Here is a 20,826-nt window from a genome sequence, read left to right on the forward strand (position 1 = left end):
GTTTCAGACTTAGAGTTCAACAGCAGGATTTATCTGTTAATCTTGTTTAACTCTTTTCTTCTTTGAACACAGCTGATTCTTTCAGTTTCAGTTCAGTGAAAAGGATAACTCAAGGTTGTACCTCTACTTCATACAAGGTTTTAATCGAGCAAGGAACAACAGTGTTTAAAAGTGGATTATCTACTCCTCTTTAATATGAAGTTTTATTAAAAAACACCTACAAGACACTACAACAGATTGAGGCAGGTCTTCCTCACCTCTTCATAGTCGTTTTCCCCAGGTATGAAGTCATCCACCAGAGTGACCCGGTGGCCCAGCTGCTCGCTCAGAGCATCTAGAAACTTATCAGTGTCCCGGCTGCGAGGCGGACGGGAGAAAGTGAACAGCTTCTTGCGTCTGTTTAGCGTGTTGGGCCCGACATCTGAGTGCTCCGGGGACGCAGGGGGGCTTTCCAGACTGACGTAAGGGTTGGAGTCCACGCTGCTCTGGTGCTGGATCTCGTAGACGGGAGTCGGGAGAGGCTCCTTCCAGGACAGGGAGAGGCCAGATTTACGGCTCCCTTTGAAGAAGAAGAAAAGGAAGAAGAAGAAGGAAATCAAAGATGGCTGCCATTAGCATGTTTTCTGTGTGGATGTGCTACATGTGATGTTGATACTGAGATATTTTATTTAGCTAACTCTGCCTCTATCTTATACTCCTTATTCCCTCAAGAAATGATGTGAGACTTCTTGGTTATGTTGTTGCCTTGGGGATTCTTCCTATGAGAGGTTACCATAGCAACAAAAAAGATAAACTGCAGGCTTTTATATGCACATAGAATAAAGAAAATGAATGGGTTCTTAAGCACATTCTTGATTATGGTTCTCATGCCATGCTCACCTCTGATTGCTTAAAGCAGCTATTTTAAAGCTCCTGTGAGGAATTTTCGACTGGTTGAGAAACAGACTGAAAGTGATTCTGATGCTTCTGTATACAGAAGAGACACACTAGCGAGAGGTTTGATCATTCTTATTTTGTTATTTCTAGCGCCTGTTGATGCTAACACCTGGTAGATAGCACTGCACAAAAACAGGCTTTGGCTACAAGCAATGGTCACCACTGTTGACACCTGTAATAATCCACGCTGTTATATGAACATGGCATCAGTCATGTGTCATCAAAGCTGTAAGTGCTGCAGCTTTCACTCCTGCCTGATTATAGTGATTATTGCAGCAAAAGCACAAGACTTAAATGGCACATGACAGTGAACCTCTGATAAAAGCATGTGCCTGAGAGCGTGAGCATTGTACATGTTTGGATGTGTGTATCAGCCTGTAAGTACCTGTAAGAGGGGGGAGTGTGAGGGGAGAAAGAGGGCGCCCGTAGCCCTCTGTCTGTCCCGGGCCCTCGGGCTCTGCCGGGGAGCCACCCTGCTGTGGCGGCTTCCCTGTGTACATGGCCTCCAGCTCCGTGTACACACCTGTCATCTACGGGTGGAGGCATGATCAGCTGGTTAGCACACACAGTCACATTAGCTTTGAAGGTCTGCTGATTTTAGCGTCCATTTGCACTCTGCAGGTCAAACTGCAGCTTCAAATCAGATCTAACAGCGGAAGTTGAGCGGTAATTACGAGCAGACCTTCAAACGATGTGAAGCCAGAGAGCACAGAAACCGTAACCAGCACTCAGAATGCCAGTCACTGTGTAAGCAAGGCGCTGAAAAGCTGCAGTTATACCTACATGATTGAGGTCAGGGGACTCGGGGAAGGAGGTTCCGTCTCCTGACTGCCTCTCCTCCGGGCTCCCAGATTCATCCACATGAATCCCTAAAGCACAATAAGGCATGAACAGTGACACACGGGCGTCTGTGAGCCTCTCCCTCTTCCATCCACCTCCTGCTTATAAGGAGGAGGATGAAGAGGAACAGGGAAGCATGAGGAGCAGAGGTAAACACAGGAGCTCCTGGGTGGGAGTTAGCAATGAGGATGAAACCATGAATGATTTACATGTTACCTTAATTCAACGAAAATGGACTTAAATGAGCAAGAAACGCTGAAGTTTGACTCCTGCACTGAGATTGTGCAACAGTCCACTACACATTCTGATAATTATACACATTATCTCCTGAGCGAATACCCTCCTTACAGAGCTCTGAAGAGTTTAAGTGGAGTAGTGCAGTCACTAAGGGTGGGCTAACTTGCTAACCCCTGCTTGCTTGACTTATTCAGAGTAAATGAACTGCTGAGAGATGTTTTATTTCTTGCATCTGCCCAGACTTCAACCCAAAGAATGTGTAATTATTCAGAAATTAAAAATGAGTTAAATTACCTGTAGTTGAACACAAAACAGTGCAAAGTTTAATGTTTACTAATTCCATGCTACTGTGGCTTTTTTGTTTTTGCATGTATCAGGATTTAAATGCAATCCACTTCTGGTCTGCACCACATTTTGACTGTTTTCTCTTTTTGTAGGTTTGTTTTTCTTTTACTGCCAGAGAGATGCTTTCAGATGTAAGAGTGAACTAAAACAGTAAAACAGTAAAACTGAAAGGTGGGCAGGTGAATCATGAGTAGAAAATTGCTTAAGAGCAAAGTCAATTGAAGAGGAGCTGCAGGTTTGGGCGAGAGGTCACTGTAGGCTCACAGCAACGATGAGCAATCCTTTCTTCTTTTTTAAAGACCTGCTTGTTTTCATGTCTTTTCCATGACTTATAACAATATCGTGCAAAAGAGCAGTTTTGTATCTTGTGTACTAAAATAAACTGTAAATAGTGTTTTTTTACAGCAAATTTTTAAGGGAAAAAAGCTTTTTGATTGCAAAAACAAACATGTTAATGGAAACAAGATAGGCCGGCACTTTTGACCTTTTTCCGTAAAATCAGGTTTTTCAAAATAAATGGTCTCCTTAAGAAGAAGTTTAAGTGATCATATATGTAAATGAAGCATTTAAAATATATATTTTGAGTATTTAAACTACAATAGAGTTAATCAGAAACTGCAATCAAGTTGATGAATCATATCAAAACAAGAATATAAAATGATTCTTATTGGTTCCTGACATTTTTCTCTGTGACACCACAATTCTTGGTTTTTTTTTGACAGTGCTTTGATGACTCAGCTGCACTTATAATGGTTCTCTTAAAGCTAATATGGGGAGTTTTAAACTGGTTTTAAAAGAGATTGAAATTAATACTGGTGTCTTTTTAAGACCAACATGAGACCATCAGGAACGAGACTGACATTTTTTACACACTAACTTTTGGCATCTAGAATCCATCCATGCTCCCTGAACAGCCTTTGCTTATATTTTTAGCTTCCAATGCTCTCAATGAGTGATACATTTGGAAAGCAGGGCGAGATTATTTTTTTGGCAAAATCAGCAAAGCCTCAAGCTAATCTTTATCCAGAGGTGGCGCCAAAATCAAATTCAACTGAAAGTTGCTCACCGCTGCTTTAAGATCAACCGTCTTGACTGTTGTTAATTAATGGTGGTTTTTAACTGCTTAACCTAAGTCCTGCTTTGTCGTGTGTTAAAAAAGGTTATGTTAGGTTAATAAGGCAATTTGATGCCTTGTGGCTTTGGGAAAATATCCTAAAAACATGTCATTAAACTCCTGATTTCCCTATTTTATGCCTGGCTTCTCATTTTGGTAAACTGTGAATGAAAGGATCACAGACTGTCAGAGATAAGTGCCAAACAAGACACACTCAGCAGCAGTCAGAGAGGTTTTCAGGGAAAGAGATAATTATGATGTTCAAGAGCTAACAGCCCAAGTTTGATTGGAGAACTCTGGAGTTTTTGACCTAGAATAATTCTGAGAAGCTATAAAAAGTGGCATGTTAACCCACAGGGAGTGCAGGGATAATAGTTTTGCTGGTTGTTGTCATGTGCAGCGTACCCATTCCCAGGTGAGTCCCAATGATGCAGTCATCAGAGCTTCTTTCTCGCATGCTGCTGCGGTACGACGACCCTGTCACCCGCATGGAGCTGCTGCGCCGGTGGTGCTCTGGACCCGCTTCGGGCTCTAACACTGCTGTAAAACACAAAAACACACATGCATTGTAACATTTTTTATTTAGAAGCCATATATGCACAGCTTCTCCCATGTTCCTGCATTGGTTACATAAAACATCAGAGAATTAAAGCTTATTTTTTTCATTTAAAATCTCTATTGATCCAGAAATCTCACAGCTTCCTTTCTTTCCAGATCCAGCCATCATTTCACAGCTGAGCCTCTAAGTGTATGCACATCATTTGCATTTGTAATTTTGACTCACCATTGCTCTTGAAGCCCAGGAAGCGAGACAGCTTGCCTTGGCAGCGCTCCTGCTCGTCATACGTCAGAAGCTGGTAGATGAACTGCCAGATCAGCTGTTTGGCTGGAGTGTCCAACACCGGAAACACATCGACTATAAGAGTGTCCACATTTCTGCAAACATCACACGCAGACACATGTGATACAGAGACACATGTTGCATCATTGCATTCATACAAAATTCTAACACAAACAAACCTCTGCCTACATCTGGAAAATTGATTAGCCTCACATTAAGATTCTTTGCATCCATAAAGGCACGTGGAGCTGATTCACAGAGAGGAATCAGATTATCACAGGGTGGGAGGATTACGGAGGTGTCAGTTACAGTAGCATTGAAGCCTTTGGGTGTTTTCATTGCACACAGATACTGTACAGTTCATTTTTCTCAAAACCCTGCACTGTTACTTGTTTGCATCTTCTGCAGAGCCAAACATCCTTTTCCAAAAAACATCCCATAATGACATATTCACATCTCGTTAATATTCCAAAATGTGGTTTGGAGAGGTTTCTCCAAAAACTTGGAGATGCGTCACTATTATGTAACAGATGTGAAGGAACAGATGCAAGTTAACTCTCTGTTTATTAAAGAATAAAACTAAACCACAAGACTCATCACCGGGGACTCGTGTCTCTGTATATTATTGATGAGGAACAAGTTAACAGGCTGCATCAAGCAGTGCGAGAACAGACGGTTTGAAATTCCTCTCATCACTCACACCTTAGGTGATAAATATGAAACAACAAAATTGGAGAGGAAAAGTTTTTCTTAAAGAGCCCTTTGAAGACAGAAAGGTCCAAATATAAAACCACTTTAGGAGACAATGTTGGATTGGATCACTTCTTTAGCAGGAGTGTATGTGTCTGTCATTAAACACGGGTGCCTTTTTGATTGGTAAGACACACATAAGTGCTCCACTGGCTGGTTTAAACGTGATAAACTGGCCTCTGTGGTTGCTAAAATCCAGGAGGGATGCCCTTGACAGTGGTGTCTTTTCTTTTCTTTTCTTTTCGTCCCCATCCTTACAAAAGTCTGTGCATGTCACTGCTCTTGGGCGTGTACTTTTTCATTTGAGATACTATCTTTGGGCTACACCAGGGATCTGCAACCTTTACTTTCATGAGAGCTGTTTTGCCTCAGCTCACCTTGATTACAGTCATTCAGGAGCCCCAAAATCTACTTTCAAAACAAAGATGAAAAAGTAAAAAATTGTAAACATAGTAAGACTCGTAAAAAATTATCGAAACTAGAAATTTTTTGTGTTTATAAAATTGTACATGTGATGTCTTGTTTTTTATATTTAATAAATTTGCAGATATTAAAAAAATAAAAATAAATTTGTAATATTATGCATTTCTTAAATTTGCAAAATTTATAAATTTTCAATTGGTTGCAAAATTTTTGCAAAATTTAAAATGTCAAATTATGCAAAATAAAAAAAAAAAATTTAAAACGAGAAAAAAAATCCAAAAATTCCCAAATTTTGAAATTTTAAAAATTTGCCAAATTTTTTGAATTTGCAAAAAAGAAAAATTTTGCAGAAAACATGAATTCAAATGATAAGCAAAATTTTAGAAATTCAAAAAAGTTTTAATTTTTTTGATAAATTTTTAAAGATTTATAATTAAAAAAATGTAAAAAAAAATGTAAAGCTTTATTGCCAGAAGTGATGCATGTTTCCTATAACAAAATGTTAACCTTTGATTTAATTTCGTGTTGATGTCTTCAATTATCAATGCCCTCTATAAGAAAAACAAAAACACTTTATTTTAATTATATTTTTTAAGCTACAAGGAGCCACTGCAAAGGAGTCAAAGAGCCGCATGAGGCTCCAGAGCCACAGGCTGCAGACCCCTGGGCTACACCTATCTATCCATTCTCTCTTCCTCTTTATGGATGTGAATAGAATTTAAGATCTCTGGATACTTTTCAATCAGTTGCTTCATTGTTGAAACTTGTGCCACCCACCAATCTTAACAAGGCCAATAATATACAGCTTAATTTAGCTGAAGAGATAAACAAGACACACATGATGAAAGCAAACTAGAGGCTCCTATATCACAACACAGTAATCTACAGAAGCTCATTTCAGCTTGTAAATAATAGCAAAAATAAGACAATGGGCGACATTTATCAACATCGAGAGCAGATTATTAGAGATAATGAAGTAAAAAGCAAAACTAGTGGAATACAAAGTCAGAAAGCAAGACTAACCCCAAAATATGGCATGAATTGGAAATATAAAAGAGACAGTTAGATTTGTGAGATTACAATGATGATAGGAAAAAAATTATGAAGTAATGCCTTATCTGCATTATATAGGATAAATTAACAAAGTTACAACATAAAAGAATAAAATCATGAGAAAAAAAACAAAGACACAACACATCATAATCATGAGTAGTCAGTCAAAACATAAGCACAAGAATTGAAATGTTAAGAAAGTTTCTCGTATTTATGACACAAGTTAACAGAATACCGACATGTCCTTCTACTCTATGAGTTCTCTGTCCATCACAGATTTCCTCCCCTTCTCTATCTCTTTCTCGCCTCCATAAGGAGCCTCCCTGGCAACAATCTATTAAGAGTACATTAAAAATACAGTTTCCCAGGCAACAGCTCATTTACGGTACAAGTATCTGTCAATGAAAGCTGTCCAGTTAGTCTTCCCACAAAGAAAGTTTGATAGATGTGAAACTTAAGTAAAAGGCACATTATTACTGATCTTACATCTTTTCATACAATCTGACTGCTGTCATCTACAAACCACATCCCTCACCACTAACCTGTGCTGGAAGAAGGTCTCCAGAGACTTGCAGACCGTGTACCTCTCCTGAATAGTCAGCAGGTGCTCCAGCTGCTGGCTGAAGGTCCGCCCATGGACTTTGATGCTTGGAGGTAAAATTTCTGCCACCCACTGCAGAGAGCTGAGTGCAGGGGACCTGAACATCAACATAACATGAGATGAGCATGATCTCAATGCTTATATCTATAGTAACTTTCTTTCTCCTTTGTATTTGCAGCGCCATTCAAAACAAGTTGTGTCTTCAGAGAGAGGGGATGATGTAAGTTTGTTTGTCCCTGTGACTTACAGGAAATGTCAAGTCAGAATGTCAGGTTTGTTGGTGTGTACTGACCTGGAGCGGGGTACCGAGGAGGGGGGCATGCTGGGGGATTCCTCTGGGTCTGTTTGTTCTGAGGAGTAGTCAGATGGACCCTCCTCCACCACCAAAGTGGGCATCGCTCCGCTGCCCTGCAACATGGACACCACCTTCTCATGGGAGCAGTTTCTAAAAGAGGGAACGAAATAAAAAGTAGATATTAAACTCTAAATCCAACTGGCTGAGGCAACAGCAGCAGTTTTTCTTAGCCTTTGACTAAATTCATATTAGTATGAGTATTAGTATCATAAATACAGTAAACTGTATATTCTGCCATTCTTGACTTAATACGTAAAATAAAGCTAAGAGTGTCAGGTGGTCCTGGGTCATCAGACACTGCAATATAGAGCTGTGTTTCATCTGGGTAACACTTTACTTTAGAGGTCCACAAATTTCATCACACTTAGGTAATAATTAGACAAAGTTTTTTCTTCTTTCTTTGAAATTAGCAGATAACTTCTTTAAAATTATGTCCAAATTTATTGTCGCAATTCACAATTGGTAGATTACTGTTTCTTTTCCAGTTTATTTGAAATTTACTCCAAATTGTAAGGTAAGAAGGTGACGATTTTCAAATAATTTATTTGAAATCAAATCAAAACCCACCTCAAAATGTTTTCAAAAGTGTCCCAATGTTTCTGCTATTTCCAGAGAAGCAGGTGATAAATAGCTGCTTAGTTCTTGAACACAGAAGTTACGTTCATTGTTTCCTCTGATAATTACCTTTGAAATGTTAAGTGAACAATTCAATTTCCCAATAAGCAGTTGATAGTTAGCTACTTGTTATTAATTTCACCAAGTTCTTTAGTACCGAGTTTGTTGATACGCATAATTGAGATCACATGCAAAATGATAAACCTTTACGATCAAGCCTATAATGTTTTACAGGCGCATTCTCATGAAATTTCGGGGGTAATTTCAAAGAAATAAGAAAAAACTTTGTCTAATTATTACCTAAGTGTGATGAAATTTGTAGACCTCTAAAGTAAAGTGTTACCATCATCTGTACAACAGTGAAAGTTGATGCCATATCTCCTGGTGACATTTCCAAGTAGTGACAAATGCAGGTTGAGTAAAAAATAGGGGACCTACCATTGAACCCTGAGGGACACCGTAGTTTACTTCATAACTTTTTGGTGACCCATGTTCTACCCTAAAATCCCAATTCAACAGTTCCTACATCCATAAACTATCTTACAACCAATATTTCAATGTCAGTAATTTCAATGGTAGATTAAGACACTTATCTTTAAGAGAAACTTGCTGGCTAGAGCCCGGAGAATCAGTGTGTATGTGGAATATTCACCATTAACAATGCAGACCTAAACATTGTTTTGTCAATAAAAGGTTTAACAGCATACAACAGAGTTCAAACTTGTAACTTCAAGTCTATTAGAAATCAACAAGAGAGCAGCGACTGAACAGGATTGGGAGAAAAAACAACCAAAACAGACAAAAGTTCCAAATGTGACTTAATAATCTGTGATGTTGACAGAAATAAGAAAAACTTGTTTAAGTCGCAAGCTGCAACTTAGGTTTCACAGTTTTACAAGAGAAGATATCGAGTACTTTGTTGTGAAAGCTCGAGGAATACCACCAGTATGTGTTGTCTTTTGTATTCTGTGTCTTTTTATATTCTTTATCTAAGTAACCTGGTTACATCCTTAGGTGAGTGCCTCTCAATCAATCAGGATGGAGCAACCCATGGAAAAACAACAATGTGCTGCTGAATGTGCACCATTGATGCAATCCCTCTGCAAGATCCTTTACAGACAATGTCATGTTACAGACAATGAGGACACCTTGTTCTTTAAATGAGAAGACAATGACTCAAGCTGGAATACCAGGTTTGGTATAATTGCCTGGAGAGGATGAAAATGGTGGTGCTGTGATAAAGCAAAGGCACACCTGTGGGTCTGACACAGACGTGCTGTCCTCGCTAATTGAGTTGTCTCATTTTCCACATATTTTTGGACGGCATTCAACATGTAATCAGTTTGTAAACAACCCTGAAAGCTCTTTCTTGTACTTTTCTTTGTCTCTCCGAGAGCAAATCTGTTTTGCTGTTCACCTCCCACTCCTGCACCATGTTATCAGCGAGAGCACCAAAATTATACAGCACCAATCAAATCAATGCATCAGGCAGCCATGGAAACAGCTCAGTAGTTCTCCTCACGTGGCAGTCGAGGTGGCAGAATGATTAATACTTTTCTCACACAGCAGGGGATACGCTGACTGATGGGTTCAGTTGATTTACTGTATTTGCTGTGTGAACTCATAAAGGTGCAATCCGGTTTGATGAATTCCTTATCCCAACACCCATGCTGCTTTGCTGTAGCTCCAGAGGCAGAAGGTCAAGAAGTTGTAAAGTCCACAAAAGTACGATGACTACTCCCACTTGAAAAGTCAGTTTACATAAAGGCTGAGTTCATGTGCTTTGACCCCACATACACACTGAACCTACACAGACACACAATTCAAAGTTTGAGGAGGATTTGGAGAGAAAATAGAAGCATTCTTAGCAAACAGACTTATTCACTGCTCTTAAGTTATATGATGTCAACATCATTCATGTCTGACTGCTAATTGTACAGCTAGAGCTAGCAGCCAGCTAGCTTAGCTTAGCCCAGGAACAGTTTACTCCTCAAGCCCTTATGGAATAAATATAACACAAATAAAATAAAAAGAAGTTAAAAATGTACACAAAGTGTGCAATAATTTGGTTTTAGAGTTTTATAGTAGATTTTCTTAACTCAATAAGAAAACAGGACAAGCTGTACTCCATAGCTTCTCGTCAAGCAGTTAGCAAAGATATAGAAGTCTGTTAGTTTAAAACCATAGACATCAGCTCAGTATTAAGACTGAAATGGTGGAAACATACAGGAAGCTTTTGGTTTTTAATAACTGTAGTTATTTTTTTAATAGCTAACACTGCGCCCTGACTAAAAGAAACAGCCTAGCAGACACCAGTAAAATCACAACTTGTTATATCTAAACTACAACATTTTTGAATAAACCAAAGAAAAAAGACTGAGTTCCTGAATTTGGTACCTGTCTCTGAGCTCTAAACGAAACATTGCTGGTTTTCTCGAGCTACATGCTGCTCTTTGTTTGTTGTTTCTTCTTTGGTAAGCTAATCAGCCGCTGCTAATTTTCTCATCTGGCTAACTGTCAGCAGGGAAGCTAGCAAACACTGGAGAAAAGGAGGTTGTTCTTACCAGAAAATTCCTGATCAGAGAACTAACATAAGTTTAATAAAGTTTTTTTTGGATTGATAAATTAGCTTCAATGGATTACACAGAAAACTTAATGGCTCCCTTTTTAAAAATCTATTCAATATGAATAGATATTCAACTGAATCAAGAAGGACAAATTTGCAAATATTAAGAATAGTTGATAATGTTTTGGGGCATTTCTTTAAACATTGTTTGCTTATTGCAACATTTGACTTACACTTTTCCACCACATTGACACATTACGTTGTGAGAAGTGCGACAATCAAACCTGATCTCGCTCTTCTATATTCATAAAGAAGTTTAACAACTCCATCTGCTCTGGCTTTTCAACTGATCTCACTGGATATTTTCAACATCAGAAACATCTGATGTTATTAATTCTTCAAACTTAATATTTCCCAGGGCCTATCCACAGCATGGAAGATTTGTTTATCTCACACATACAAAAAAATAACATTCTGAAAATATGAATTCAGCCCAAAACAGTGCAACAAAAAATAAATGGAAAACAAACAGGAGCATCATGTGTTCTGTGATGGAAAATCTGGCACTCTGTGAAAGATGTTTTGATAGTTGCAGCAGATGGTTTCTCCTCGAGAAAAACAAGCCCCAATTTCTATTAATATTCAAGAGTTCAAGAACTTGGACAGAAGGCACAAAAAAATACTACTATCACTGCTGCTGATGATAGCGTTATCTCGTAAAGACCAACCTCATGTCCAGTCCATTGAGAAAGAGGATGCGGTCACCTGGTTTCAGTCCACATTCTTCAGCAGGACTATCTGTGATGGAGAGGAGGATGGAAGAAATGACACATCAATCAGATATTAAAAGACACATCCTGGCACATCGTCACCTGCTAACAAGGTGCACCAAGCAGACTGATGGGAGAGCGGATAGTCAGTGACTAATGTGGTGCTGTCAATCTGCGTATGACATCCAACAAAGACCATCAACAAATGAGATGATCCCTGTGCTAAATCTTGTTATGTAAGGAAAACAGTGCTGTCAAAACAAGCCTCAGTGGAATCTGTTCTGACTGCTCTGCACCGTCCACAGTCGCCTCCTCATGTGTCAACTCGCTGCTGTGTTTCCCTCACACTGAATGTCATGTCGTCTTTTCTCTCACTCAAAGTTTAGATGTAACAAACTCCCCGTGTTACACGGGCACATTCAAGAACGGACTTTCAATCTGTGTTTGTGGTTTTCTGCTTGTCGGTATTCAGATCACGATCAGAGACATGCCATCCACCCCCACCATCTCCATATCAACCTCCATAAGGCCCACTGAGTCAGTCTGCTCTGGCCGCTCCAGCACATGATGGTGGGAGATGATGGTGGGCGGGAACAGTGCCGTCATCTTGAAACACACACACTCTCACTCACACATACACGCGTATACACGCCTCCCTTCTTGCATATTCCCACCACAGCTACTTCACAAACTCACTTGTCTGCTGTTTTTATTGGTGTAAGCGATAACAGTTAATTAAACAACCTTTTACTGCTGCAAATTAAAAAAAATCAGAGTTATTAACATGTTCAACAAAAGCTCTTAGTAGCAATTACCCTGACAAATATTACACAGTGTTTAATTTTAATGCCAAACATTGATTCAACAAAAAAAAAAAGAATTAGAACTACAAGTACACTGATTTTAAATCGAGAAAATTAAAAGCTGTCGTGTTGGTGGGAGGAACCATCAAACAGTGCTGTGCAGCTCTCCTATGTTTGGATGTTGACATTAAAGTTAATCCACGTGGAATGAAACCATGTACTAGCATTAAGCTACTTTTTGAAAAGATAGTAAATTATACAGTTTAAACTTTAAAAAATGCAAACTTTCAACTAGAGTCGGATGAAACAGCTGATTGTCCTCTTCTATATGTTGTTAATATGAAACTGCAACCAGTAACAGAGTCTTGTTTTACCTGTTTTTGAATAATACTTTCATGAGAAATGAAAAAGTAAGAACTAAAAATGATTACTCTTAAAGAAGCAGTATTGTGCTTTTTTAAGGCTTTTTTTTACTGTCCCTTTGGTACCCTTTGGTAGTTTTAAATGATTTAAAGCCACACAAAATATACCTATCTTCTCACTGGTGTTTCAGAAAACCCACATTTCAGCATCTGTCAGAGACTCTTCATTTAAGCTGCTGTCTCTTTAAGGCTCCCTGCTCCCCAAACCCCCTTCTCTCTGATTGGCCAGCAATCTGGAGGCATGTGGGGGACCGAGCTTTGTGCAGAGAGATTCAGAGATTTCTAAAACGCAGGAATATGTAGCTGTTTGAAAATTTGCACATGTTGAGAAAGGACTGTAGAGAAATGTGTTGTTACTTTAAATCCATATCTAAAACATGGTAAAGCACAGTAACCCCTCTTTAAATCACACTGTAAAAAATCTGAGTTCTGTTATCCGTGGCTTCATGTAGAGGTACCAAATGTGGTAGTTCCAGTTGTGCTTTTCCATCCTGCTATCATTAATCAACAGAAAGGGACAGACTCACTCAGCTAGAAACTTGACGTATAACTTAAAGGTCTGCTACACATAACATTTAAAAATATCATTTTAAACTTGGCAGGTGGTCTGCAGCTCAGAAACAGTTTTCCAAGATATACTTACCCCTGGATTTAACTGATGAATGTTGACTATCTTGATCTGTTTATAAAGCAGCATCTGCTGTCAAATATTGGCTGTCTGCTGTGAATCTTATCTCACAGATTTAGAGTCAATGCTTCTCCATATATGACTGTCATTAGAGCTCAAAAATTGAAAGCAATTAGATGGACTCAAAGAGATTTTCTGAGATGAAACAAAAATTTATGAGCATAACCTTTCTTCTGCAAGAATGACTGAAAGATAAAATCAATTTTTATTCATTCGATCACGTATTTAATATACAAATATTTACTACCCTGTAGCTACGTTTTTCTTCCACCTGGTTTATGAAAGGGTTTAGAAGCTTGTCTGAAGAAAACACCAGCTCCAGATTAAAGCCTGAATGTAAATGTGAGGCACTGCCTGACCGCTGTAAGTGTCGATTACTGCCCAGCACAGCATGTTCTGAGAGTTTTCCTCTTAACATTTCATTGGTGAGTCACCCGAAATCCACTTCCTGGTACACTAGTCGCACACACACACACACCTCCTGATCACCTTCAACCTGCAGCGGCTGGCACCACAACAGACTCGCCCACGCAGAACGCATCCACGCCTCTCAGCCAACACAGAACAATGTTTGCAACAAACCACCACACACACACACACAGGTTCACAGAAAGAGGAGGAGGCACTGATCAGCCTGTTCTGTTCTGGTTTTTAAATAAGACGTATCTACCTGGGATGACGGAGTCGATGGAGACGGGGGCGTGACCTCGCAGAGTGAAGCCAAAGTTCTTCTTCCCTCTGTAGACCCGGATGATCCTGGAGACAGACAGATGGAAGGGAGATGAATTCATTGTTTAGAAAACTCACAGATTTATTGCTGACTTATTGTAAATGAATAAATGAAAGTGGAAAAACGACCATCAATAGCTAAAACACAACGTCAGAGAGTTTAATTGTTGCTTTCACTAATGGTCGAAGTTTTGAGTTTATCAAAAGATAAAAACATAAAACCACTTCAAATGGACTTTAAACCTCCTCAAAAGCACTTTTTGTCCTACAGTCATCAAGTTCCAACCAGAGTTTCATTACAGTAAGTGCAAAGCTACATTTTCAAGGATTTTAACTTAGTGCCCACTTCATCTTCTTCTCCATACGTGAAGCTAAATCAGAGAAATCACATAACCTGTACACCAATGAAATCTCTCCAAAAATTAGTGAAGAGGTAAATATAAAATAATTCAATCTTGGAAATTTCTGCAAAGCCACTTTTACAACTTGCAGAGTACACAGAAATTAGCTTTTACCCTATCATCATCATCATCATCATCATCATCATCAACAACAACCCGTTCATACATTTAGGCACTGTATAAAAACATGTGTTCCTTTTGTTTTTTTGGAAGGGCTTTCAGTGTTAATGTTTCAATTGTGATGCCACTGAGGTATAAAATTATGTTGTTTTTATTCTTCAAGCAAGCACTGTTTTGTCCCTTTTGGCACACCATACCTAAGCTCCTGCAGCTTCTTCCTGCTGTCCTGATGGACAATGACAACATGTCTGTAGTTTTGAGTAGCACCTGTCTCAGTTGACCATTAAAAAGTGGTGTAACCTCTTTGTCAAACAGAATTTAAACGACAAACTTTCAGTTCGAGCTGCCACTGTCGAACGAAGCATACAGGTGCAGCTATTCAGACAGATGTCAGTGAGCGAATGCATCACAAAAGTTGGAGGAGCGCAAACCCTTAAACCTTAGGGTTAATGGATTGAGCACTGAGCCACTAATCTGATTCAACAAATGAATTCATTGACAGTTGAGTCTAGTTTTTTTCATTAAAAGGCAAAACTGTGTGACCCTGAAACCTCTTCAGTCTCATGCGTAAGTTCAGGCCCTGTAATGTTTTTTTATCCACGACCACAATCATTGTCTTTGAAATCACAAGTTAATTGTTGGTCATTTGAATGTATGAAAAGACTGAAAAAAACACACACTGCTTCCACACTCTGTTATAAATAAGACTTCATTATAAAAGGTTTTTATTGCTAGTACTTTAGTAATTGGGATTAATTGTTTCCTGCTCTGTGTTTGATTGATTTAAAGATGAGTCAGCTAATAGCTCTCGGTTGTTTTTTGAGCACTCACCGCTGAATTATCTCAGTTTAATTTGTCACAACACTGAACTACACTGATGCTTTAACACTGATGGGTTTTTTTTTTCCTGTGAATGGACGCAGAGCCCAGCTGTCTCTGTTGGAAGCACTAACTCTGCTCCGTTCTGAGCTTCACTCTTGTTTTGATCCGTCACTTCCTGTACGTGGGAGACGGAACAAGTGGGGAAATGACGCTTGTCTTAACTGCTGTCTCACTTTGTGATTTACGTGGATGACTCGGCTGTGGGTTTTTTCTTTTTTTGTGTTTTTTTTTTATATACATAACAAGAGTTCAGCCTGGATCCACATCGCTCTGTAGTTCTCTGTTTGATGCTCGAGCTACCAACCTCAGTGTAAATAAATCAGGACAAACTCAGCAGAGAGAGAGAAAAGCTTTGACATTTTCCTGATGGTGGTGCTCTGCTCTCTTTCACCCTGGTGGACGGGAACACTGTGGAATCTCCTAGTACATCAAAGCTGAGACACTTTGGGTGTCTATCTGGGGTGCGTTGCCATGGAAACGACAAAAGGCACCACTGCCTTGATATGTAAACAGTGGGGAGGACTAAAAAAAGATGGAGGGGGGAGAGAAAACAGACAGATCTATTCTTTTATAGATGCTTTTACTGGCTGTTATGTAAGATGAGCTAAATGCAGATGGGCACATTGGGTGCTGCATGTATGTGAGTGTGTTGGTGTGTGTGTGTGTGTGTGTGTGTGTGTGTGTGTGTGTGTGTGTGTGTGTGTGTGTGTGTGTGTGTGTGTGTGTGTGTGTGTGTGTGAGGAAGAAGAGGGTGTCAGATACACAGCATCAGCCTTGAGCACACTTGACAATCTTGGTTTTTTCAAATAACCAGAGTGCTCAAAGCCTCTCTAGATTCCGTTCATTCAACAATGACAGCACACTGCACTTTTACACAACGTCACAATCAGTCATTATTCCCTGACACCTCTGTGACATCACACAGTTATAAGCAGTTATACACATTAGGTAATCTACAGCAATTGATTTTAAACAGAAAATACTTTTTTACATAGCCTGGAGTGAAAACCAACCCCTTCAACTGCCCTTGGAAACAGCTGATAGGTTCAGCTGGTGGTAGAGTGAATTTTTGTGAGCAGCCCCACTGCCAGCGACCACTTTGCAGATTTGCACCACAAAGGATGTATGTGCCTGCTTATATACCACTGTTGTCTTTAAAGAGGGGGTATTATTATACTTCTTCATATTTTAGACATGGGTATAAAATAGTTGGATGTATCAAGAGTGACAATGCTTGATGTCCAATGTGGATATTTTATACCCTTCATATGTTGTAGAAATCCCTGAATCTCATAAGATCTTCATGAGTAGGGATGGGTACCTTTCACATTTGAAACGATAGGGTACCGATTCCCGGTACCTGGCAGTCGGTATCGGTACTCAACGGTACCAATTTTCGGTACTTTTGTGTGTGTTTAAGTGGTAATAAATATCAATTTGTTTGAAAATAAAATGTTAATTCTTTTCAATTTTCACATTTTATTCTTCAGTATATAATCTTGTAATGCTGTGTTCATGTCCAGCATGGAAAATCACCTACTCTTCCACTCCTTCACAAGGATGCATTTAGGTACCTAAACATGGTACTTTTGACAGATTTCGGTCGGTACCTATAAAAGTACCCATCCCTATTCATGAGACTTGTGAAATGATAAGGTCACTGCATAAGAACCTCCCAAATGGTTCGTAATATGTAAGAGAGGTATACCTCAAACACCAAGCTCTGCCCCAAAAAGTCTGACCAATTAGAGATACAGGGGTTTGTGAAGCAAAGGAGCCTTTAAGATATAGTAGCTTAAAATAAGACAGAGGCTAAAATGAGGCTTTTATACAACAGCAGAATGGAAAAAAAACATGCTTTCTTTCATTATCTAAATCATAAAAAGCTCCTAAGAGTGTAACTGGGACAATATAAAGCAAAAAAAAAAGCACAATACCCCCTCTTTAAATGCATGCTGCTTAGAGTGCTATATTCTGAGTAAAACACTTCACAGTTACCCCTAAACACAATAAAACAACACAAGACAAATAAGACAAAGGGATGAATAATGTCTCCTTATCTATCTAGCTATCCATCTGTCTGTCTGTCTGTCTGTCTGTCTGTCTGTCTGTCTGGTAGTGGAGACATAACAGTGTTACACAATGCTCTCGAGGTTCAGGAGAGACGCCTGCCTGCAGTACACCTTGCAATGGTGATTGCAGCTTCTTCAACATGAATTAAACTCTCCAGTACACTCGCCACTTATTGTTGTGCGACCTGTCATTATGATTCCACTTGACCTACGGGGCCTTACGCTGTCACTCCACTATGGATGAAGACAGGTCTCTGGGTTTAGTTTGTTAGTTTGTGTGGGTGTGAGGGAGTGTGCTGCCTTCCCTGTAATCCTGTGCTGAGTCGACTATGCTGTTATTAATTGGACAGTGGTGTTATCAGTTTGTTAGTGGGCGGAGGACCAGCGGCAGGGGTTCAGTGGTTAGAGGCTCTCCAGTAATACGGATTAGCATGTTAAATGGGTGAGGAGATACACGTAGATGGGGGCTCGTCACGGTTTAAAGAGGTCTTATCTGGCTAAATGTAAAATGAGTGTGAGCACTTTCCAGCTTATATAACACAGTGTAAAAACATCTCCTTGGATCCAAAGATGTATTTTCCTGAGAGCAACTTCTCAGGAGACAACAATGGAGCTGTAAATGAGATTCTTAACCCACAAATTCTTAAGCATTTCTTGAAACATCTGTACTTGAACATGTCCAAAAATAAAGCTAATCTTTAGATGCTTCGTCATGTGTTGAGACTATATGTTAGAGATTTAAATTTGCACAGTGAGCACAACTTTAACTGAAATATGTAAATGTAGCATTGAATTTATGGAAATATAGTTGCCAGTACTGATACCATGCTGGTACAAGTACCAATACAGCTAATGATAACAACAGCATGAAAGGAAATGTAACAATAACACAGACTTAGACTCAGATATCAATACCAATAGCAATACCAAAACTGGTACCAATAACAATACTGGTATCAATGAGGATACTGATACTACTCTTGGTATCAACAGCAATAATGGTATGGATAACAATACTGGTACTGATACAAAAGCTGGTGAGGATATTGTTACTGATTACACTACTGGTCTGGTAACAATCAATACTGGTACAGACAGTACTGGTACCAATACTAATACAAATAGCAATAATGGATAATTGGGATACTAACAGTGATACCAATACTGGTACCAATACTTATACTGATACCAAAGGTTTTGTACTATGTCAGTTTTTCAGTCTTGTGACAGTAACATTAGAAACCAAAAATCTATTGGTTTTGGGCAAATAATCATGCTAAGATCATGAATGAAGGATGGCTGTGGCGTGTAGACAAGGTTATCTTTCAACCCAAAGATCCGAAGTATGATCCCCAGCTGCAATGTGTAGCATTGCATTCTGCCATCAGTACATTCAAATGTTGTGAAAAGGTAAAACATGTAACACTAGAGTCAACTTGTCAAAACATCAGTGGTACTCTTGTAAACAATGTAATTAAAAGCAGCCACTGTCAACAATCAGTGTTTGTATTTTCAATATCAGCTGGCAACCAAATGTATGTAACAGGATTATCAACGGGAAAAAAATGCTGTCAGGGCATCTTTAACAACAACACTGTCAGTCATGTGTTTGTACATGTGCGCTCACCTCTGATTGGGTCCAATTGGGGGGTGAGCGGGCATCCCAGAAACAGACTTCCTTGGGCCCCTCTCCCTCTCCCCGTCCCCTCTCCCTCCGGCTTCTCCATCTCTTGGCACTGAACTTGCCCGTTTGGACCTATGGTGGCGATCCGAGTGATCTTCACTCCGGCTGCGGCGGATCCTTCCTTGCGGCTCACTGATGCTCTTGCTGCGACAGAGCCGGTTGATCACATTCTGCTGGACAGAGTCGTCAAAACGCTGCCGGTGCTTCTTGGGAATGAAGATTCTGGCGAACATGGTGGCATGTGAAGGAAATAAGAAGGGGCGATATAAGTTTTGTCTTAAGGAGTTGCCTTGGAAGAAAAAGGAGAACAGATGAAGGATCTACATCACAGATCAGAGTTGATAAAGTCTGAAAAAGGCATCAAAAAAGAGAGGAATAAGAAGTCAAATATCCAGTTTGAGGAGAGATTAGAAAGTGGGAATCAACTCTATCACATGGATGATAATCTCCAAGATAACAGTCCACTCTAAGGCAAATCAACAGGCTTCTTTCTTGAAAAGGTTCAGAAAAAAGAGCTTTTGAAGGACAGCTGAGATGTCAGTACAACTAGAGGTGACTAATTTCCCCGGAGAGAAGAAAAAAAAGAATTTTCAAAGGAAGTCTGAGAGAAGAGATCTTTTTCTGAGGAGCGACAGTGAGGAAATCTCAGTGCCACACACTGCTCGCTGAAGTCTCACTGCTGCAGCGTGAGGTGCCAGAGCCAGAATACAGCAAGAGAAAAAAGGTGTGGGAGTGAGTGAGCATGGGATTTCTCCACTGCTATCTCTCTCTCTCTCTCTATTGCTCTGTACATTATCTCACTCTTACTCCCCTACACTTCCGTCCACGCCTCACCTCTGTGTCAACCTGTCAGAGTGAGCTCAGAGGAGGAAGCCGTCATCATGTAATTGACCTGGGAACCTTGCCATTTCACCATTTTTAAAAAAGTCAACCCACGACAGCAGGTGTATGAATAAGGACATAAGCCTCATTAACCTAATCAGTGCTTAGCAGGTGGACAGGCTGGAAGTGAATTAATGATTCTGATCTAAACTGAGATGCTGACATTTTTCAAACAGCTGAAAACGTCATCAAAAGGTCAGCTGATGAATGTTGCCGCTGCTCCCCCTGCCTTGGCTTCTCATTCATGAACATGAAAGAGAGGGGAGGTGTGCTCTCCCCACCTCTGGCAGAGGAAGGGGGCTCCAATCCTCTGTATTCAAAATTCTCTGAAGAACAAAATGCCAATTTTGTGAATACAGATGGACTGAAACATGTGTTGTGTCTCATGATAAACCTACAAAATGTCAAAGAGGGGGAAACGTGGTAATTGTACTGTGCTGTATTACATGCTGGCAGTGCACCAGGCAGCAGCCACAGACTGTGAGAACAAAAAAAATGAGTCTTCCCCCACACGCAAGGACAACAGAAAAAACATTTCATTCAATTGATCAGAGCTGCTGCCAGAAGACAAAGGGAACACCCACACAACCAGGCTCATACAGTTTTCATAACTGTGAGGATATTCATGCTCTACCCCTCAAACTGTAATCTTTGATCATTCTCAGGGATGTCCAGGCTTTAGAGATAAGTCTACCCG

At 39.7% G+C, this 20,826-nt stretch overlaps 1 protein-coding gene across 3 annotated transcripts in view; it reads right to left on the reverse strand.

Annotated features, from left to right (window-relative positions):
- grid2ipb (glutamate receptor, ionotropic, delta 2 (Grid2) interacting protein, b) overlaps window positions 1-20,826 on the reverse strand; it is a 49,732-nt gene that overhangs the window by 13,701 nt on the left and 15,205 nt on the right. For all 3 annotated transcript variants that reach the window (XM_074663500.1, XM_074663499.1, XM_074663502.1), the window contains 10 exons: window positions 19,191-19,469; window positions 14,030-14,115; window positions 11,405-11,474; window positions 7,433-7,585; window positions 7,082-7,237; window positions 4,257-4,408; window positions 3,878-4,012; window positions 1,720-1,805; window positions 1,322-1,466; window positions 258-559 (listed from right to left, as the gene is read on the reverse strand). In XM_074663500.1, the coding sequence (XP_074519601.1) occupies window positions 258-559; window positions 1,322-1,466; window positions 1,720-1,805; window positions 3,878-4,012; window positions 4,257-4,408; window positions 7,082-7,237; window positions 7,433-7,585; window positions 11,405-11,474; window positions 14,030-14,115; window positions 19,191-19,469 (1,564 nt within the window). The remainder of the gene's footprint in view (window positions 1-257; window positions 560-1,321; window positions 1,467-1,719; window positions 1,806-3,877; window positions 4,013-4,256; window positions 4,409-7,081; window positions 7,238-7,432; window positions 7,586-11,404; window positions 11,475-14,029; window positions 14,116-19,190; window positions 19,470-20,826) is intronic.

This window comes from Halichoeres trimaculatus, unplaced genomic scaffold (assembly GCF_033239565.1).
Source record: "Halichoeres trimaculatus isolate MK-OKI-2021-1 unplaced genomic scaffold, fHalTri1.1 fHalTri1_scaffold_23, whole genome shotgun sequence".
NCBI lineage: Eukaryota > Metazoa > Chordata > Actinopteri > Labriformes > Labridae > Halichoeres > Halichoeres trimaculatus.